Source organism: Thamnophis elegans, chromosome 2 (assembly GCF_009769535.1).
Source record: "Thamnophis elegans isolate rThaEle1 chromosome 2, rThaEle1.pri, whole genome shotgun sequence".
Taxonomy (NCBI): domain Eukaryota; kingdom Metazoa; phylum Chordata; class Lepidosauria; order Squamata; family Colubridae; genus Thamnophis; species Thamnophis elegans.
This window is the reverse complement of record NC_045542.1, coordinates 126,930,285-126,953,728: the sequence shown is the minus strand read 5'-3', so window position 1 is coordinate 126,953,728 and position 23,444 is coordinate 126,930,285. Positions and strand designations below refer to the sequence as shown.

At 34.7% G+C, this 23,444-nt stretch overlaps 1 protein-coding gene across 1 annotated transcript in view; it reads left to right on the top strand.

The window, feature by feature from the left end:
* LOC116503823 (contactin-4-like) overlaps positions 1-23,444 on the top strand; it is a 222,280-nt gene that overhangs the window by 38,099 nt on the left and 160,737 nt on the right. Inside the window, exon 2 of the mRNA XM_032210467.1 lies at positions 20,613-20,708. Within this exon, the coding sequence (XP_032066358.1) occupies positions 20,613-20,708 (96 nt within the window). The remainder of the gene's footprint in view (positions 1-20,612; positions 20,709-23,444) is intronic.

Genomic DNA, 23,444 nt, shown 5'->3' with positions numbered 1-23,444 from the left:
AGATGGCTTAAATAAGCAGGAAGCATCTAGGTTGTGTAACAGTTTCCCTGATGCTGTCAAGAAGGGGGGAATGTGTAATCTTAAGACAATTTTGTAACATACATTTTTCATGAGACATCTCATCCTAACTCATATCCAGGGACCGAGGATTATAAATGAACATAAAAAATTGCCTCTTTCTTTACCTCTGTTGAATGTACACTTTCCTACAACTTAAGGGTTAACCAAATCTTTGGGGTATTTCCTTCAAAATTGTAAGCTTTTCTAACATCTTTAAAATCAACTTTTGGAACATCTCTGATAAACACTGATTAAGATCTTAAGAAACAGAAAGTCAGATGATTTGCACACTATTTTCTTAATTGTTCTACTACAGCATATATACAAAGCTGTAACTTCAGTAAAATAATCACTTTTATTTGAATAAACTTCTGCCACAGCCTCTAAGTTTACTTACACAGGTAAAGTTTCTACCACTTCTCAACATCAGAGTCAAAACTTTTTATTATTATTATTATTATTATTATTATTATTATTATTATTATTATTATTATTACTGTTGTTGTACAATTGTATCACAGCGGCCAGTTGTTTCGCCGGATTTGGCATTGGTTACTAGTCGGGCCCCACCCAGGGGCCTAGGACGTCGTAACGTATTTTCGTAATATGCGTGCAGATCCAAGCAGTGCGGCTTTTTGCATTTGACTGATGGTGATTTTGTCAATTTTTAACTGTTTTAAATGTAATTCCAGTGCTTTTGGAATAGCACCCAGTGTGCCAATTACCACTTATTATTACCACCAATTACCACTTATTATTATTATTATTATTATTATTATTATTATTATTATTAGAGGAGACAATCTTTCATGGCAATTTTTTAAAACTCAAAGATCTCCGGTATTAGAGAATATTGCTATTTTGAGATTATAATTCCATTGTACATCATTCCAATTATAAACCACTTGTATCTCATGAGACAGATTTTGAATTAGAAATAGCAGAGTAATAACATCCAATATTTTTGCTGTAAGGCAGAATATTAATCACGTTTGCTTTCATAAATCTGGATTTAACAATGTGTAAAGAATTGATCTATCTCAGTTTTCCCTCTTAGGGTACTAACATGGTGTATAATTATCTGCTATTTAAGCATATAAGAATATAAGGACTCAATTTATAATACAGTTATAATACATAAGAATGAAGTAGTTCAAGCATGAATGTACAACTTCTTGTACAGCAAGCTTCTTTAAATATGTATAAAGAATTGTTCACGCACAGTGGCCCTTGTTTCTTTTTTAACATAATTTTATTAAGGATCATATTAAACAGATAACAGAAATGCAAATTCTATTAAAATAATGCATAAAAGAAAAAAGAAAAAAATTAAAAAGTGCAAAAGCTTCCTAAAAAAGAAAGGAAAAATGAAATATAAGAATAAGCTTCCCCCTTTATTCCCGGCAAGTATATTCAACATTAAAAATGTTTTGTTTCTTTAAATATAACCAAATGCCTCTTCATTCTGTACCTCACCCTGTTTTCTATAAACTGATCTCTAATTCTTCACCTCTCCTTATTAATCAACAAAGATACAGGAGAAATTATCAAAAATACTAATGACATAGGGGCGCAATCCTCCTTTCCATTTAGTTTCCCTTATCTCTGTCTTAACAATTAAACATAGCAAAGAAGCCATTAAAAACTACTAAGCATTACCAGAAATAATAAGCCCTTTTTTAAGATATCAAAATCAATCAATTACTTAATTAGACATTTTAAAAAGAAAAATTACCAAGTGTGGCCTTTATTTTCCTTTGCAAAATAAAAGTTTACATAGAATATGCTGCAGGTACCTTTGAAAGCAAGTTCATCTTGCAATCCAGGGGAATGTATCTACTAAGAAACACATCCTACCAGTGGTGGGTTATGATCAATACATCCTGGTACGGGTGTACCGGTGCCTGCCGGGAACACCAGGTACCGTTCCAGTATGGTGCTCCGGAGGACCCACCTCCCTGCCCTTACCTATTTGAGCTGTTTGGGGCTTCCGCACATGTGCAGGGAGCAAATGGCACCTGTGCAACGCTCTGCCGAGCAGCTGGAGCATTGCGGAGGCATCATGGAGCATCACAGGCAGTAAGTATGTATGTGTGTGCTGGGCGCATGTTTGTGCATGCTGCATCCCTTCATGTGGTGGACACCCGGCTCCATTGCACCATACTGGTTGCAACAGGATCCGGAACCCAGCACTGCATCCTACCCAATTCAATTGGCGTATCTTTGACTTGTAAATATAGGATTTTGACCCAAATTTCTAATACACACACAATTTCCTTTAGTATCTGTAGTTCTGATCACTGAATTACTTCAAACTTGTTTATCAAAGAATATAACTCAATATACTAGAAGTTTGTGTCAATCAAATGATTTCATTCCATATTTTTGTGTTGGTCATGCCTTTATATCCTTAAATATGCAGTTTTTATATGCTTCTGAGCTAATTCTCTGGCTTTTTCTTTTCTTTTCCCTTCATTCAATCCCCACTCCTGTTATTTGACCTCTTGCTCTCAGTTCTTGCTCCCTGTATCTTGAAATTTAGTTATTTAGTTTAACAACTTTAATCTTTCTTGCCTGTACCACTTTACTGTGACCCCTAGGCTGCATAATTTAATTTAATTAAATTAAATTAAAATCATGGAAAATATTGCAGACCTATAATCAAATATTTTTTCAAATTGCATTGTCAATTAGAATTACTATTAAATATTAATAGTGTTTTGACAAAACATATTGGCAAATTATATTTTCTGATTGGCAAGCAATGATATGTATTTTTTTAGGATACCCATGGTTTGACAATTATACTTAGTTTGTTAAATATGATGTAGTAAAAATTCAGAATGACACTACCTGAAAGAGATGGTAAATTAAAGCAGAAATTGGTTCTAAGCCATTGGGGGTATTTTGTAGTATCCAACCATGGTTTGACTTTTAAGCTTTCAGAAGCCATGATCTAAAACATTTTCAATAGGACTAACTACCCTGTCATATCCTATATTAATTTGTTACTGATACTAGAGGTTTTTTTTAAAAAAGAACCTATGAAAATATTTTATAGAATGTTGGGAATAATTTTAGCAAAGTACATGCAGGCATTAGCAGTATCATCATAGAAAGAGGAAAAGAAGCAAGGAAACTGGAGTTTATCATAGTTTCCCTTTATGAACCAGGAACCTGGTTAATGCTGTCAACTTAATGTCTTTCAAACAAAAGGAAATATGAAGCCATGAAATGAAGTTGGCATTTGAATTGCAGCAGCTATCAATTTAATAACCCTTCTTAAGAAAGGACAACAGTGAGAAAAAAATGTTTTATGCTCTAAGAATAGCTGATGATAAAATGCTGAAACATTCAAAGTAAAATGTGTAGTTAGTTTCTCAATCCAACAGAAGTAAACGCAAATAATTCTATACTGTTCTAAATGCAATAGTAAAATACTAAGAAATATTTTTTTTAATACAAATAGAAGGAGCAACATATTCAATATCCATCTAAACAGTGTGTTGTCTGGCTAATACTAAGAAATCTTATTAAAACGAATGAATAAGGAATAGGAGTTTTTAGCCCTGTTTTATTACTGAAGTTATTAACCTGAGGAACTTTTTAAAGGATTTGCTTTTTTCCCCTAGTCTATTTGCATGATAGGCTGAGAATTTGTTTTTAGTAAACTATGAATATTTGCATTCCTCCTCCTGTCCTCACATCACAGTCCTGCTTTCCCTATTTTGCAAGTGTGTTATGACTTTGCACGTACATGGAAGAGGCACAGATTATTTTCGAGTTTCGAGTTTCATTTTATTTATATGCCGCCCTATTCCCAGTGGCGCACAAACCCAAGGAGGGGAAGGAAAAAACAAAAACTACAAAAGTAGTTTTTGTAGTAGTCACTATAGTAGTAGTCACTATTTGCAATAGTGAATACTGTTTTAATTATTTTGACATAGGTCAGACCCTTTGGATGTGTTTGCACTGTGTTTTAAATTCTTGGTATCTTTGTGAACCATCTGACATTGTCTCAGGGCTATGTTGCCTCTATCTCTCAACTTTCCAAACTTCAGCAGTAGACAGAACAGTTTGTTTCAAACAGTTAAATCATTGTTTATAATTTGGATAGTAATTAATGCAAGATGAAAAACTAACAGAAAATAGTCTACATGTGAATACCTGTTGTTACATATGTATGATTTGTTGGCCTAAGTTGTGATCTCGCATATGTGGTCAAAATTTATATATACCTTTTATTGTGTGAGATAAAATATCAATTAAGATATTAAGAACTAATTCATACAGGTGACAAAATTATTCAATTTAGTGTTTCTGAACAAAATGTCACTAGTTAGCAATGTCATGTGAGTGGCTGGTTGTATTAAGTTTAATTTATTTATTTTTATGACCTCCTACAGTGACACATCTGAAAATTTAGAATAAATCCTATATCAGCCAAAGTAAATACTAATTTTATAGACACTGTGCAAGCTGCAACTTGCAATTATTATCTTCATAGATAGAGATATCTTTATAGAGAAATTTTAATCAAGGCTGATCTATTTAAGTCCAGGAAATATCTGAGGAATAATAAGAGTGCTTGCTGCAAAATCAAGAATTTTGACTTGACTTTATAACAAAAGTAACTTAAATAAGTCACCTGGAGAATAAGAAAAAAGAACTTTGATGGAAAGATACAGAAAATGTTACCCTAGGCAAAGGGGCTGAAACTGTTTTTAAGCTCAGACTAACAATATGTGGAAGTGTGTGAAGGGAGGAGGAGGAGGAGGAGGAGGAGGAGGAGGAGGAGGAGGAGGAGGGTAATCAGACTAAAAACACTTTGTTATTATAGCCAATGTCAATAAAATAAAAGTAATTTTAGCTTTCCCATGGAGTTTATTTCCTGACCTGATCTATCCAGTTTGGCTGAGAACAAGGGAAAATAAAAGTTTCTAGTTGAAAGAGGATTTGAGTTCACATGAGTACAGTATAAACCTTTCCAGCCATGTACTCTTACACCTTTCATCTCAAAGTTATAAAGCTCTTATAAATTAATTAACTTGGCCTCTTCAGAAGCAGTAATAGTTAGAGCATCATTACACTCATCATTTGAAATGAGCAAACCTTGACCCAGAAAAGTGAAATAACTTACCTGAGGTCACACATCAAGTCAATTGAGTAAATCAATGGTTTTTTTGACTGCACCTATATCATAGTTTCTGACAGCATCAAGTAAAATACCGATAACTTGCATGGTAAGTATGAACAACCATCCTACAACTTTTCAGAATAACTCAAAAATGATTCATCATAGCTTTAATTAATAGCATAGAAAGTATATTTAATTTGAATTTAAAATCAATCCTCTAATTCAGAGTGAAATCAAGTGTTTATACTTCAATAATAAATTATTGCCAAGGGCTAATAATAAATTAGTACCAAGGGCAGCTTCTTACAGTATAATTTTGTACATCGGTAAATGTACTAAAATGTAGCTGTAGTTAAAGTGAGGATCAAGGGCAGGCAATCTCATCCCTCTATTTCACTAAACTTTTCCAAGGTTATATAAGGACAAAAGGAGAAAGAAAAAAATGAGGCCATCAGCTATGTGTAAAATATTGTGAGATATTGAAATTATTATTGAAAAATAAATAAATGTGAAATTCATTATGATAGGTAATTGCAACAATTCCTGGCAAAACATCCCCCCATTTTTATTTTACATACCAAGGCAATTAAAGACCAGATAAAGTTATATAAAGATGAATGGGTAGATTTTTTTACCGTCTCATACAGCTCTTCGCTCAAGGTAAAATTGGAGTGTTTAATTCTCAACTTTTGTTCAAGTGGTATTCAATGAAAGAGAAGGATTTTGTGGTTGTTTTTCAAATGAGAGTGGGAATCAGTTACCTAAAGCCCCAAATTTCCTTATACTTAGAAAAATAATCTAACCTAATACATTTCAACCTTGGAGGTTTGACAAGCAAGACAGAGCCTAACAGCACTGTGCTGTTTTCATATAAAGTCTTGATGACTGTGATCCTGAATTGGATTAGATAGTGTTGCACTGCTGAAGGATATTAGGTTTGAAGATGATGCACTGCAATATTAACTGGGTTACATTTGGAATACTGTGTCCAGATCTGGTCATTACATAGAATGCCGGAATACCTGGATGATGTACTAAAATGAAATGGCAATTTCTCAGGAAGGAGGTATCACATTCCAAGGAGCAAAGAGAAAAGAAGCAACACAAGTTGGAGCTGGATAGGGACAGATGAGAATTAGGATAACCACACTCTAGAAATTCTCAAGGTATATCCATCAGGGCGATAGTAATAAAGATTTAGCCTGGCAATATTCTGCCTCCGGTGTGTAATGTTCTGTGCCATTCTTGGACTGGGCCTGACATTTGCAGAAAAGAGCAACAAAGCATATAAGGGGTCTGGAGGTTAAATCCTATGAATAATGGCTAAACTAAGTATTTTTAGCCTAATGAAAAGAAGACTGGGTGAAGACATGATAGTAATCTTCCAGTACTTGAAGGGTCACTAAGAGGGCGATGATTTAGTCTACATAACATCAGAAGCTAGGAACAAGAAGCAACTCATCAGAAGGAGATTCAACCTAGAAATAAGGTGAAATTAACTGGTTCTGAGAACTATTAAAGAGTGGAATAGCTTGTTTCCCAGAACTGGATTCCAGCACTGGAAGTTTTCAAGGAAAAAAAAAAGTACAACCATTTATCTGAGATGGTATGAAGACTCCTGCTTTTAGCAAGGAATTGGACTAGATGACTTCCAAGGCCCATTCCAACCCTATAATTTTATTATTCTTTCTCCTATCACCCATCTTCTCTCACCTATGACTGTAACTTTGTTGCTTGTATCCTTACAATTTATATTGATTGTTTTTTAGTATGATTTGATTGCTTCCTTGCACCTTATGACTATCATTAAATGTTGTACGTTATGATTCGTGTCGAATATGTCTTTTCTTTTATGTGCACTGAGAGCATATGCACCAAAGGCAAATTCCTTGTGTGTCCAATCACACTTGGCCAATAAAGAATTCTTCTATAAAGAATTCTACATGGTTGCATTTTATTGACTACATATTTAGCTTGACTTGCTCAGTTACTTTTGTTGATTTTCTTCCCTGCTCCACTATTTTGTACTTTATTAAACATCTTTCTGTATAATTCATTTCTTTTCCATTTTACCTTAAAGAAATCCCACTTTTGCTGTGTACCTTCCTTGATAAATAGTCTTGAGAAGTGCCTCTCTTTCAGCTTCAGTCCCCCAGCAGCAATATGGGGATAATAGTATTGACTTACCTTTAAGCCTGCTGTAAGATTACCGAGTTAATGAATGTGAAGTGTTCTTCGCTCTCTTAAGTGCCATTCAAATGTTAATTATTATTATTACACTGTGTCAGCTACTGCTCCGTTTATTTTCTTTAGTCTCATATTAAGTTTTATAAACTCATTGTATTGCATCTGGTGTGTCATTTCATAACACAAACAACAGCAACAAATGCAGTAAATTTTCCCTCTACAAATTCCCACAACATCAAAAATATGCATCCATTTGGAAGACCCTTGCAATAGAAATTCTGGTCATGGATAGATGTGGAATTTGTGAGAAGAGAAAAACAATTGGTCTTGAGAAACTAGTAGTCTCCTTCTGGACAGCTCTCGTTGCTTACTTTTACAATGTCCTTGATAAGCTATGTTTTGCCTTCATCTGTTTCTGCTTTCTTCAAATGCATTATAGATCTTTCAAAATGTACAATGAACCTGTTCAGTCTGAGGTCCACTATTATCTTTTATGGCTTTGATCCACACTTTCCAGTCTATTTGAGAAATATGTTCTTAGTTCTGTTTCTTCCTTGCTTGTACCTTACAGGTAGTCCTCGACTTACAGCCACAAATTCTGTTGTTAAGTGAGACATTTGTTAAGGGAGTTTGCTTCATTTTATGACATTTCTTGCCACAGTTGTTAAGTGAATCACTGCAGTTGATAAGTTAGTACCATGGTTTTTAACTGAATCTGGCTTCCCCATTGATTTTGCTTATCCAAAGGTTGCAAAAGGTTGATCACATGACCTTGGAACACACACAGCAATGGTCATAAGTATGAACTAGTTACCAAGCATCTGACTTTTGATCACATGATCATGGGACTGCTACAAAGATCATAAGTGTGAAAAACAGTCGTAAGTCATTTTTTTCAGTGCCGTTGTAACTTCAAATGGTGACTAAATGAACTGTTGAAAGTTGAGGATTACTGTACTATGACTATTATTAGTAAAGTAATACTACTAGCAATGTGATGCTCTATCCCAGGGATGTCAAACTCGCATTGTCACAGCGGTGTCATGTGACTTTTTTCCCCTTCGGGGAGTGGGGGCCAGCATGTGACAACCCTACTCTATCCTCTTTTTGTACTGATGGTAGCTATTGTTCTGTTTTGGTCTAATCCAATCTTTATTTTGTGTATGTTTTTATAAACCTATTGTTCTTTGAGTTTTTTTCTTTATAGTGACAATAGCAGTTCATTAAACTCTATTTTCTATCCACGAAGATTATTTTTTTTTGTGCTGGTGGCATATAACAAATATTTACTTGATATCCTATTGTTTTAATTTTTTATCTGCATTTTTATCTTTTTTCTACATTGATTGTAATTCAATAGTGGCAATTTTCTTTTTTGTTTCTTTTTCAGTGTTCGTATAGGCTTTGGAGTTATATTTGTTAATATTCTGACTTGCTTAGTCAGATACATATATTTTTTTTTGGCACAAATAGGATGGATTTATTCTAGTAGGATGAGACAGTTATGGACAGAATCTTGCCAAACTGAAGCTGTAATCTTGTAAACTACTAGATATATTCCGAGAGATGCTAAGTATGGCTATCCTGAACCTCTTCACCTCTGCTCCATCCTATTTGGGATTCTGCAGTCTTTTTTTTAAAGATTTTTAATTAACAAACATGTAAATTACACACACACACAAATTAAACGTACACCACATTTATACAATACAGTGCGAACAGGAACTTCCTTTTTTTTTATATTAGCAATCATCAATCTATATCACTCACCTTATATTATTTTCTCTTCTATTGTATTTCATTTAGATTTCACCATTCTTAACCCTCTTATTTTACTCATAACTATTATTTTGAGTGTTGTTATATTCTTTCATTGATTTTTGTTTCTTTCCTCCATCCACCTATACCATTTATCCCATATCTGGTAGAATTCTGATTCTTCCTTTCCCTGTATTTCTTTAGTTAGTTTATCCATTTTGGCACAGTCTATAATCTTTCTTATTTTTTCATCTTCATTTGGGGTTAATTTGTTTTTCCATTTCTTGGGAAAGGCAATCCTTGCCGCTGTAAGTATATGTAGTATTAAATACTGGATTTCTTTTTTGTATTTCACCGACATAATTCCTAATAAAAAAACTTCAGGTTTCCATTCTATTTTAACCCCTGTTATTGCCTCCAGCCAATTTTTGATCCTTTTCCAAAAAAATTTTGCCTCCTCACAGGTCCACCATAAATGATAATATGTTCCGTGTATTGATTCACATTTCCAGCATTTTGGGGAGGTATTTTTTGAAACTTTAGCTAACCTTGATGGTGCCAGGTGCCATCTGTAAAACATTTTGTACTGGTTTTCCTTGTTTGGAACTGATAGTGTCATTTTTAAATTTATTCCCCAAAATTTTTTCCCATTTGTCTAATTCAATATTATAGCCAAAGTTCTGCACCCATTTTATCATTTGTTCTTTCACAATTTCCTCTTCTATTTTATATTTCAGGAGGAATTTATATATTCTCCCTATCATCTTTCTATCTGGGCTTTGAATAACTTTATCCAATTCGTGTGGTTCTGTTTCGATGCCATATAATTTAGTATCTTTATTGTATTTAGTTTTGATTTGGAGGTAAGTTAGCCAGTCAACTTTCATGTTCTGATCTGCCAATTCTTCAATTGTTTTTAAATTTCCCTGTCTATCCATTAAGTCTCTGTATCTTAGGATTTTGTTCCAATCCAGTCAGATACATTTTTAATCACAGAGTGGGAAAAGCCAGAACTACTTAGCAGAATAATAAGATTGGTTTGATCTTTAACTAGGTACTTCTAAATTTCTCCAGACTTTACTTGAACAATTATATACTCACCAGTTGTTTACTATAGAATCTCCTTTTCTCCACTTTCTGATTTACCCAGTTTTCACATTTTATTTTAAATTTTACTATCAGTATAATCTTCCTAGCATGGATTTGCTTGTTCTTTCCAGTTCGCTTCATAAGTACAAAAAGTGGACCTTTGGAGAAGCAGTAACTCTTTATCTGTGGAATCTTTGGGGTTCTCTGAGTCTGCTTCTTTATTTACAGAGTTTTCATTCCCCAGCTAGGTAACATCTTCAGTGCTAGAAAGGAGTGGGGTTTGCTGTCTGTTTATATGCAATGGCTTATCCTATCATTCCTGCAAAGAGTGTTGTTCTTGGCAGTTCCTTGATTGTTGTTGTTTACTGTTGTACTGTTACAACAGCTTAATCTAGATATGACCAAGAAGAAAAAAATGCACTTCCATCAACACTGACAGGGCAAGCCACTATATATAATCAGACTATACATAAAGAGAGAATAAACCACTTTCAAAACTGAAGATGTTAACCTAGTTGGATAATGAAGCATCTATAAGAAAACTACCAAACTCAGAGAGCCCCAAGGACTCCACTTTTCAATCCTGAGCTATAAGTATTTGCTTCCATTGGACTCTTTCTTTCATCTTTTAATTAAAGGATTATACTGACATTTGCTTCTTGCTATTGATTTGCTATCTCTCCCCCCCCCCTTGTTGTGTGATTCCTGGAATATGGGAAGCAACAGGCTTTCTCAGTTATAGCCTGTATGTAGCTGTATATACGTATAGCACTCTCCTTGTCCTGATACTTGTCCTCCAATGCTTTGCTCTTTGTTAATTCTACCACCATGTTTTTCTCTGCCTTAACCTTGATTTGTTTCACTTACTATGTTTAAATCTATGTATTACAGTTATATCCATCTGGATTCCCTTTGTGTGTTAAGCTTTGCGTTAATTGGCTTGATTTGGTCTCAGCATGTTGCTGAATTCTGGCACAATGACCTATAAACCATAGTTGATAGCTTTCATGTTGCCTAAACTCAGTCAATTATACTTTATTTCAATATTTTTTTACTTTCAAAATAAAACATGGTCTTTTTTCCCCCACAGTTTGCCTGCCTGCCTGGCTATCATACATCCATCTATCTATCTATCTATCTATCTATCTATCTATCTATCTATCTATCTATCTATCTATCTATCTATCCATCCATCCATCCATCCATCCATCCATCCATCCATCCATCCATCCATCCATCTATCTATATATCACATTTATATATCTGTCCATGACACAGAACATAACTTTGGCTGATAAACAATAAAAACACATCATAAAAAAGCTAACAATTTAAAAAAGCATTCAATAATTAAAATTACCAGTCAAAGTTACCAATAACAGAGTAGCAACAGTCTCACTAACTCACCACTTCCTTGAGTGTCCCAAGCCTGATGATGCAACCATTTTAAAGGGATTTCCCAACCATTTTTAAGGGACTTCCAGAAGGATGCGGGTAATGGGGCCAATCTTATTTTGGGGGGAATAATATTCTACAAGATGGGATTCACAGCAGAAAAGTCCACCTCCAAGGTCCAATCAATATAACCCCTTAGCAGACAAGACCCATAGCAGAGACCTAATGGGACAGGAAGATATAATTGTGTGAAGGTGGTCCCTCAAGTAATCTGGCCCCATGCCATGAAGCACTTTAAAAAATCAAAAGCAGCACCTTGTATTGGACTCAGAAGCAAACTGACAACTAAGGCAACTCATGGAACAGAGGTGTAATGGCCATTCTAGTTGCCTACCACCACTGATATTTGTACCAGTTGAATCTTCAAAATGCTCTTCAAGGGCAACCCCAAGTAAAGTGTAAAGTTTTCCTCCCATAGATTTCCTGTCAGAGGTCATAGAGGCATAATCTAATTCAAGCTTTGGCAATCCTCTTGTTCCAAGCAGCCACCAGGATCTGCAGCAGACTAGCAGGAACAATCCCCAGCCCCCTCTGAAGCCCAGCAGGTCCACCCAATTTTTTAAAAAGATACAAAATGAGATGGTAAAGATCATCCTGCAGGAGTAAAATGATTCAAATCAAGTCATATCATTTATTATTGCACTCTAAGATCAATATACTGTACATACACATTAAATTAAATTAATTATGTTAAATTAAATTAAACCAGCAGCAAGGTGGGTAGACTCAATTACAATTATGATCAGTGCACCATTGGAAGAGCTGGAGATCAAGGTTCGGGGCAGATAATTATGGAGAAAATCAATTTATGTGGTCACTAAGAGTGGATGTCATAGAATCAATCTTTCAAGCTAGAGGAAAACTAATGCAGACTAGAAGCCTAATTGCTGAAAGTGAACAATAGAAAGCTATACAAAACAGAAAAATATGAAACTGCACAAAACAACTGAGTACATAAAATCCTGTGCCATAAAATAGCTTAAATTGGTGCTCAATTAAAGGGAGAAAATAGCTAATAGCTAATTAGAAAATAGAAATTAAGAATTATAGGTTAAAATTTAGAATTAAAACATTGGGATAAAACTAGCTGTTTCAGATTGCTCTTTTTAAAATGTTTATGAGCCCACACACAGACACATTTCTCTAAGACAAGCAGGGTGGTCATACATTCATATATAACACCATTCCAGACCCTAAATAATATATATACGGCTATGAAGCTTGGAACTCTATCAACATCCTGAAGCTGGCACAGCATTAACTACAAGCTACATGAATGTAAATAGCTATCTAGCTGGGCCAGAATCCATCCTGTTTTATATGATGCACAACATTTTGCAATGCTCTACATTGTCATTTGAAAAGAATCAAGAAGTATACAAATGGCAGCCAGGATACTTCTGCAAAAACCTAGTAGTGAGATCGCCATGAGTATCTTGGTAAAATGGGAAGAAGAGGAGGACATGTGTTAGAACTTCAACCTGTCCAGTGGCATATGGGCACTATCTCTCTGCCAAAGGGAGTTTCTTATTCTTTCAAGAATAACAGAGCCAAAAATAAAAGCCCGTCTGTGGCATAAAACTTACAATTGTTATAGACAAGGAACCAGGGGAGGGAGACCATCTACTGAAGTAGTTCCAGGATAAAATAATTTGGGAGACTATACAAATCTATTGATCTGTGTCCATTATGCATTATATAACATTTTGTCTAATCTTATCCCATAGTCAGGGCATGTGAAGAGGAAAAAAAATCCAGAGCTAAGATCTTATTCCATAGAAGACTTGCAAATTGCCTGCAAAGTCAAAGGAGGCCAAGCTATTAGGCTATACAGGTAAAGGTTTCCCCTATCCAGTCAGGTTCAACTCTAGGGGGCAGTGCTCACTTCCATTTCTTAGCCAGGGGAGCCGGCTTTGTCACTTCTGTGATCATGTGGCCATCATGATTGTCTTCCCACCAAAGTGGTACCCATTTTTCTGCTCTCATTTCTATCCTTTTGAATTGCTAGGTAGGCAGGAGCTAGAGCAAATAACAGGAGCTCACCCCACCATATGATGTTCATGTTTTGAACCTGGGCTGTCAGCTTTTCAGCTGACAAACTCGGAGTGTATAACTGCTGGACCATCGCACCTCTTTTTAAGTTATAGAGTCAGTAGTGGACAATGTCCATCCAAACTCTGGTTTCCTGTATCAAGACATAGGATACCATTAGAAACCCATTGTGGTAGTTGAAAGGGAGAGAAAAATTTGAGCATAAAAGGAGCTGGGCTAAAGACAGCTTCAAATACTTTGAGCGCTACCGGGATGTGCGTGAGAATTAAAAAAAAGGAGAAATTGAGACTAGAATTTGAGAATAAGAGATAAGCTCCTCTGTGCAATCTGAGCAAAGTGATCAGTGTGGATCTTTCTGGAAGCAGAAAGGATTTTTAAGGATCTCACAGGTTTTCCTTTTGGTAAATGACACTGGAATTGTCTACCATGGCTGAAATTGTGGAAGAGTTAGCAATGGCAATAGCACTTAGACCACTTCAATACCACTTCTCAGGGCTTTACAGCACTCTCTAAGCAGTTTACAGAATCAGCATATTACTCCAACAATCTGGGTTTTCATTTTACAGACCTCAAAAAGATGGAAGGCTTAGTCAACCTTGAGCCAGTGAGACTCGAATTGCCAAACTGCTGGCAGCTAGCAGTCAGCAGAAGTAGCCTGCAGTATTGCATTCTACCCACTGCACCACCATGGCTCATACTACTATTATTATTATAGGTTACATACTATTGAACCTCTAAATATTCTATCATCCCAAAGCTTGAGACTGTTACATTAATCAGTAGTTCATAGTTTAATATGATGTGTGAACCTAGCAAATTAGTATAATGTGAAAATATTTCTAAGATAGACTGATTGTGGAAAGTTAGAAAATGAATGCTTTGGCTAATTTTTTCATCTGTAAAATATAAACTCATTTCTCACAGCAATATTATAAAGATGAAAATGACAAAGCTAGTAAAATATATTGTAGATTAATCATGTATATATTTATATTAGGAAATGCTAGATTCAGTAGCTTCAGAAGAGGTTAACAGATGAGAACTTAAACCAAACATGAAGAACTGTAAAGACTCAGTTCATATTCCATATTTACAAATTGTAAAAGAATAATCTGTCTCCATATGTGAGCTTGTTTCTGAGAAACTGTTGATCCAAAAAGAAAGCACAATTAGACTCATACGGATATTGTCCTGTCAAAAATCAAAATCAACTGTGTTTTTCTTTCAGCAGTATGATTCCTAACTGCAAAGTTCTAAACGAACACAATCCTAAACTATTATAAAACGGAAACCATGCTACAGTGGTCAAGATAGACATATATTTTTCTTCAATCAAAGCAGGGTTTGTTTGTTTTTTGCATTAACTCTCTCACATAGCTATTTTTATCTTAATAATTTCAGGATATAAAGAGTTTTCTGCTTCTAAAGCTAGTATTTACTTGTTCAGTTGTTTGATCACTTCCAATCTTTATCAGTTTATGGAATTTGTTTACAGGACGTTTGACAGTAGAGTTCATGCTGATGTCATCAGTGATGGTACCTAGATATCTTGTCTTCCACGAACTTCTTTTTCAATTACCCTTCAATTTTTCCAAACACTCAGTTTTTTCCAGTGACTCTTACCTTCACATTATATATCTAAAATACATCCATTGTTATGGCTTCCAGTGAGCAGTCTGGTAGTGGTTCCCCCCCCTCCTTTTCTCAGTCCAGGATGTTATAAATTGTTTTCTCCAGTGTATCTTTGACAGCCATTATATTTGGAAAAATTGGAAAAATCATGGATTTGACAATATGTGCAATTGTTGTTGATGTCTCTGCTGTTTAATATGTTGTCTATTGTCATAGCCTTTCTACCAAATATCAACTCTTTCACTGTCTGTACATTTTGTTAGGTTTAAAAAAGTCAAGTCTGTTAGTATTTCCCCTTTTTTCTCTATTTGTATTCAGTTGATATAATCTTAGACTTTGTTTTTAATGTTGAGCAGTACAATGGCATTTACATTCTTTTCTTTCACTTTCAGAAGAACATTTTAAGTCTTCCTCAGTTCCGACCATGAAACCGGTATTCATAGCTGATATTGCTAATATTTCTTCCAGAAATTTTAATTCTGATTTATATTTCTTCTAGGCTATTTTTTTTTGTATCTCAAGTAAATAAGAGGACAGCATATACACTTGCAAAGGGGCACAATGGCTCAACAGTTAAAGACGCCGCACTTGTCATCTGGGAAGCTAATCCTAACCCTAACCTAGGTTCAAGCACAATGGGGTGAGCTTCCATTACGTGCCCCAACTCCTGCCATCTTAGCAGTTCAAACACATGCAAATGTAACTAGATAAATAGGTATCACTTAAGGGAGAAGGTAATAGCATTATATGTGCTTCAGCATATAGTCATGCCAGCCACATGTTCATGGAAATGTCTTCAGACAATGCTGACTCCCTCGATTAAGAAACCAAGATGAACACTACCCCCTCCCCCAGAATCAGACAGGGGAAATCATTATTTTTATGTAAACTTGCTACACTTCTTTTACAATGCTGAACTATTTAGCTCCATGTTCTACAGTGAGTGTTGTGTCTTGTTAATCATGCAAATTCTTCAGGCCACATTTTAAGGAACTATTCATAATTTACTGTAGTCTACATAGTCAGAGGCCTTTGTCTAATTAGTAAAACATATTTTGATTTTTTTTGTGGCACAACTCTTTCTCTTCATTTAATAAAGAATTTTCCATATTCTACTTATCTATATCATTGCAACATACAATTGGATCACAATAACACTTGTTGGTTTGCCTTGAATTCAAATTGAGATTATTTTATTGTGAGTTGGGTTGGGTTGGGTTGGGTCAGAGCGGATCAGGTTGGACTTGACTTGACTTGGCTTGGTTTGTCCCAGCACTGACTTTGACACTGATTGTATTGTATTGTTTTGTTTATTATTTTATTTATTATTTTATTTTATTTTACTTTATTTTGTCTTAAATGTTATATTCTGATAATATTGCCTTAGTTCATGGTGGTAGGTAGGTAGGTAGGTAGGTAGGTAGATGATAGATAGATAGATAGATAGATAGATAGATAGATAGGTAGATGATAGATAGATAGATAGATAGATAGATAGATAGATAGATAGATAGATAGATAGATAGATCTATCAGGCCAACTACAGGAAAAGAGGATCAAATTTTCTTCTGTATCGCATGATATCCTAATAGTTATGACTAGATAATAGAACCATAAACATGTAGAAAAATGGACCACGTTTGCTTCAAATGCTGCTTTCTAAGAACCAAATTAGAAAAATAGCAAATTAAAAGTATAAATAAAGCCACAAACCGTTTCTTTCGTTATGTGTTTCGTTATGTGGGTTTTTTTCTCTTTATTTTTGTAAGCCGCCCGGAGTCCTTCGGGATTGGGCGGCATATAAATGTGGTTAATAAATAAATAATAAATAAATAAGTATTAAATATCCAAAATATTTTATTATATGTTCTTTTATAAGGAAGCGAAAGGAGTCAGTACAACTAAAGGTAGGTCAATTCTACCTACCTACCCTCTTCTGGGATGTTGTCAGATGGGGGGAACACCCTCTTTCCTTATACAAATCTTTAAATGAATAGGAGTTTGCCTCAGAGAAACACTGAAGCTTGGGAGTTGGAGATATTTTTATTGAGCAGTTGGCAGGTAAAAGATTAATCATTTTGTACTTCCATCCACCCACCTTCTTTCTGCAAAAGAAAACAAGATGCAACTACAGCCTTTATCTTAGCATAACTTAGAGACCCTATTTTCAGATCACATTAATATCCATGAATGTGATTAATTATAAGCAAAGTACCATTGTGAATTCTTAAAAAAAACAAAAAAACAAATTGTTCTAGTTCAGAGGGGGAATGTACATGGTGTGATGGTGTGGGTTTTTGATGTTATTATGAGGGCAACTGTATTACTTCCTTTTTAATAAGAAAAAATAGAAAGGGATGAAAATCAAACTATAATTTTTCATTTTTGTAACTATAAAATTGCTTTCCAGCTATTCAGTATATTTATATCTTGTGTAGTTTCTGGGTTTTCTGCTAGGCTGAACAACAATTTTGAGATCAGCAAACAATGGCTTGGATACTCTGGTTTTTTTTTTAAAAAAAACTGTAAATGTAAAAGCAAGTAATGTATATGATAGTTGCAGAAGCTCTTACTTTGAATTTCCTTGGCAGCTCAAGTTGTTGATCAATGGTCTGGTGAGCCATGGGATGGTGCACCAGTTATAACCTTAGCAATTAATAACCATAAGTTTAAAGTTCAATATAAAGGAGAAGACATTTCTTCAAATACCTAATATTGGGGGGGGGGAGTTGTTGATAAATATCAAATTTACCATCTTACATGTCATTAAAGGTGGGAAAGATATACGTAGTATAAAATGGATTCTAGCTGCATCAACTCATTAAACTTTCAATGAATCAAAAGTATGAACACATAACTTTTTTGTTGTGGCTGTGAATTTTTGGGGCCATTTTGTGATGATAAAGCACAAGGGAACTCAAATTTCAACCTTTTATTCTATACACAGTTAACTTGATGTTATTGTTCATTTTCAGGCTTTTAAGGGTTCTGCTGTATACACCATTTCTATAAGTCCATTAGCCATCACTGAAAGATAAGTTTCTATGAGTTCCACTTTCAAGTGATAGACAAATAACAGAAACATTCAACATTGGACATTAGTGGCTGAAATAGCTAGTAACACCTAAGTAGATTCAATTGCTATTTACTATTATTATATTTAATGAGAAACTTGAACAGAGCTTTGTTGGGTTTCTAAAGTATCTAAGGTATTAAGTTTTTGATGCTTGGGGATATTCTGGTGGCAAAAGAAGTTGAAAAGTCCAGCAGTGTTTTGTGCACCTTTGCCATTTAGTCATGCAGCCACATGACCATGGAGACGTCAAGGTGTGTATCAAATCTGAATTGGTTCATAACCCAACTCAGAAACCAATTCAATGTTAATAACTGGCAGTTTGGCAATTTCTATTGATGGACTCTGTGTAGCTTACAAAGATTAAAATACAGAAAAACCATCATACATAACACCCTGGTGCCCAAGAATAAATAATAATCCCACTCTTAAACATCCCCAAATTAATAAAATAGTGTAAATTTGAATTGAGCATTCATAAAACTTCTGAATAGCAATATCCAGACCATCACTATGCAATTAGACAAGAACTATAATGCAATTTTGCACAATATTGAGAAAATATGTATTATTGTTGTTGGCTGCATAATCAGCCAGATGTTTAGACTGGATTTTGCATTTCTATCTATCAAGCCCTTCCCAAATACCAGGGATATGCAGATATTGTTGCTTATGGATGTTAAAAGTATTGTTGCAGGATGTAAACTGTTCCAACTAAAGCTGCCTTTTGCAACTGATGGTGATTTTGTCAGTGCTGGTGGTATGTACTATTATGGTTGGTCTTATAGCCAGCCAGATGGTTATATTGGATTTGGCATTTTTATCCATCTATTGAGACCTTCCCAAGGACCTGGGATAGACAGGTATTATTGTTATTATGATTGGTCAGCCAGATAATCAGATATTTAGACAGAATTTGGAATTCTTATCCACCCTCTGGAACGATCTCCCCGTGGAGATCCGGACCCTTACTACCCTCCCGGCCTTCCGCAAAGCTGTTAAGTCCTGGCTGCTCCAGCAGGCCGGGGGGCTCTCGTAATATTCATCCCCCCGGAGATTGTGACTGTTGTATATTTTAATGTTGTTTGTGTATTATTCCCCTGCCTTGTTTTATTGTAAGCCGCCCGGAGTCCTTCGGGAGTGGGCGGCATACAAATCAATAAAACTATAAACTATAAACTATAACATCACAGCTGTCAATTCTCTAGCTGGTGTTGGCTTTCATATTCATCAAGTTCTTCCTAAGAATCTAGGATTTCATAATATGTAAGCATAATATATGTGCATATCCAAGCACTGTGGCTTTTTAAATTGACAGATGGAAATTTTGACAATGTGCAGACTTTCTAAGTACTGTCCAAGATTTTTGGTATGGCACCCAGTGTGCCAGTATTATTATCCGCAGTGAAGCACTAACTTTTTGTGCAACTTATGTGCTTGGAAAAAGATGAAAGCTATACCAGAAGTTCAAACTTGACAGGTCTCATCTTGCTAGACAAAGAATATCTCTCTCAGAAATAATATGGTGAGATGATAATTCACAGAAACCCATACCACATTAATAATCACCCAGGTCAACAAGGATCATGCTAGCTTTTGGAGTTCCAGATCATCTATTGACAGGATTCAGAATAGCTGGTTGAGCAACCAAAGCCAGTAGATGTAGAACCACTGGAAGAAAAGATGCTTTACCTGTTGTAAATATTCAACAATTAAAAAAAAAAGATCTGTTATTACAAATCAAGCCCAATAAGAAGAGGATATCTGAAATTAATTTTGTGCAGCGTACTGTGGTCTAGAAAATAATGTAAAAATTAGAAAATACTGAACCATTTCTAATATTGCAATTCTGGATTTCCTAAAGGAATGAAGCATGATATCTTTAAGACCTCCTCAAAATATATGTTTACAAAATACTTTAAACTTGGGGATCAAATGAGGCAGAACACATAACTGTTTACCACAGAAGCCAATTGAAATAAAACAAAGATTACTCCTTCCAAAATGATAAGAGACGGGACTCTGGATTAGAGGACACCTTTCTGGAAAGATGATATACTCCCACATTGTGCACAGATGTAATTCAGTGTAAACAATATTCTGCATTTCTTATTTTGAAACTGATTGTAATAACATGTAATCATATATTTATTTGTCTCTTCCTAACAGATCTTGAAAATTTCAAAACCAGGACGAGGAGTACAGTTTCAGTCCGACAAGGACAGGGAATGGTGTTGCTTTGTGGACCTCCACCACATTCCGGAGGTGAGGAATCAAATTGTTTTAGATCTAAGCTGTTCAAGCTTTTCAAAAGCAAAGCGTGTACATTCGTATAGTAATTCTGTGTATTAATCACGTGCGGTTAAGGCTTATTTAAAGGAATAAGCTTTACTTATCTGTAAATCATGTCCTCATATTGACGTTGGTTCAGTAGAAAAAGGTTGAGGTTGCATTTTAACTTGTTGTATGAACCAGATGGTTAGTGAAATATTATGCATTATTTGAATGAGTGTACTGTTTTATATGAATGTAAACATTGTATTTTATTATATGAATCAAGCTCTTAAATCATGATAAATGTACTATTCTTAGGAGTACAAACCTTTAATTTTATTGGGTGATGGTCTGTAATAATATCAATAATATCAATTCACGTTTCTAGCATTTTGACCATTACTGTCTATTTGGCCAAGATACAGAAGGAATTTGTCTACAGTTCAGTGTACATGCAATGCAAGAGAGTAATCATAATGATAATCATAAAAATACCAATAAGAAGAGGGAGTGAAAAGGACAATAAGGATAAATAATAATGTTACAGTCATACTATATAGATAAATCGATTGTTCAGCAGAGTGAAAACTGACCCTGTTTCTAGGTTTTTGTTGGCCTGTAGCTTTCTATATGAAGAAATCATCTTATCCCAATATCTTTAGTTCATAAATTGTATTCACAATTGTGAATACAAGTTATAATTTAATATTATTTAATATTTCCTTGAATCTTAAATACAGCTTCATTAATAATTTTGTTAAAAATAATCTTATTCTGAGGAACTGATAATCATGCATTATGTAAAATAGTTCATTGTCCTCTGTCTAAAATTGCTTCAAAAAAACACTCCAGAAGGATTTGAAGCAGTTTTTAGGGTTAGGTGGCAAAAAGAACAGGATAAAATGAGCCGTAATTTTCTACAAAGAACATTTTGTTCTAATATGATTCCTATTTTTGTAAATGATTCTCAAAACAATGTTGTTAAAATAGCTTTTTAAGGTCTGTGTTAATAATATATGACCCTTCTACTGGAAATATTGCCTCCACATTCTTGGGAAAGCCCTTAGCAATGATCACAAGGGAACAGTTTTAAGTTGTTCAGTGTGGAGAGTTCTTTTGGCATGTATGAGTGTAGAATTATCAGCAAATCTATATTTAAAAATGACTTACAGTGCAAGAGCACTCTCAGTAGTATCTTAAGAGCAGACGTATCAAGACTTAGTTGTATAGTCAGATTCTGCATATTTAAATAAAAGTGAAGGCCATAAGGCATTCTCTGTTGTGCATGATTGTGCTTTGTATGTTACAAAACAGTGGGCAAACTATGAAGTACAAAAGGGAGGAAATATCAACATTTTTTTTATATATTTAAGGAAAAATGTGTTGAAAAATGTTGGCAAAGGACATGGTAGAAGTCCTATCCTTTTTGTTTACCAAAAATATTTTCAGATAAGTACCAAGGTTTCATCAAAAGGCATCTTCTGTCATGCAGTCAATTGTATACATATGTAAGGATATATTTGTGTATTCTTATTATCATTGAAAACCCAGCTATAGTATCCGTATAGTATCATTTTACTCACCGTTATAGTTTTATTCAGCTGTCAGGTTACTGAAGGGCCTACCTAAGGTCAAGGTTCTTTTTACAGCTGTTTAACCTTTTTTAGAGCAGTGTGTGTCATTTATACAGTGTACTATACTAAAACTCTGATTATTTGATTGTCTGTAACCTTCAATTGGGTGAAAAAGTGTATCATGGGGCAACAATTTTTGAAACAACATTCTTCAAATAGGCTAACTTAAAGAAGACATCCGACATCTGGTACCTATGACTCCCATGCTATTGAAATTTGGTGAAGTTGTGGCCACTGTTACGCTGTCACACTACTGATGTGATCATCATTTCTAAAACTCCATGTCAGCCTTCTACAAAGAAAATCAATGAGAAACTGGTAGGGAGTTAGAAGTTGCTCCTATTGCCACTTTTTTTGGTGTCCACCTAGGATTATTCAGTTTCTTTAAGTAAGGAAATATCTGAAACAATGTCCCAACTTGTTTGGTTTTAATATTAGAGTGATCTGCTTGCTGCAGATTGTATCTGGCGTCATGATTTAACCAAATATTCAGCTGCACAAATATTTAGTCAAATGGTGCAGGGTAATTTAGCCGGAGGAACAAAAATCTGCTAATAACTTGAGTTGCACTCAAGTTGTTGTTTTTTTAAAAAAGCATCACTTCCAAATACATCTTCATAATTGATGATACTCTTGTCTTCCTTCATCTTTCTACTAATGAATTTTCTTAACTGCAGGCCTGTTTTTAATTCCACAGTCTTTTACTTCTTTCTCCTGTAAACATCCTTTTAATATCTGTAACCATTGACATTTGTCAAGTGGACAAAATATTCATGCCTCTCTACTACTTAATGTTTTTGATGTTCTGTAGAAAATCTTTTATTTTGTTTTCATTGTTTCCCACTAGACTATTTTTGTATAATCACATTATAGTAGTTATTGCACTGCTTCTAAAGATATGCTGGTAGCTTATTTGCTAATCATATAAAAAGTACAAGGTAAAACGAGGTCTCTAAAATGGACATCCTGAGAGAGCTGTATATACCTTTGTTATTAACTTACTAGCAAGTAGTCAGCATTTGGTTTCTAAAATCGAACAATCACATATATATTTTATATGAACCTCCTGTTTAAGTACCTGTTTCTGTAACAG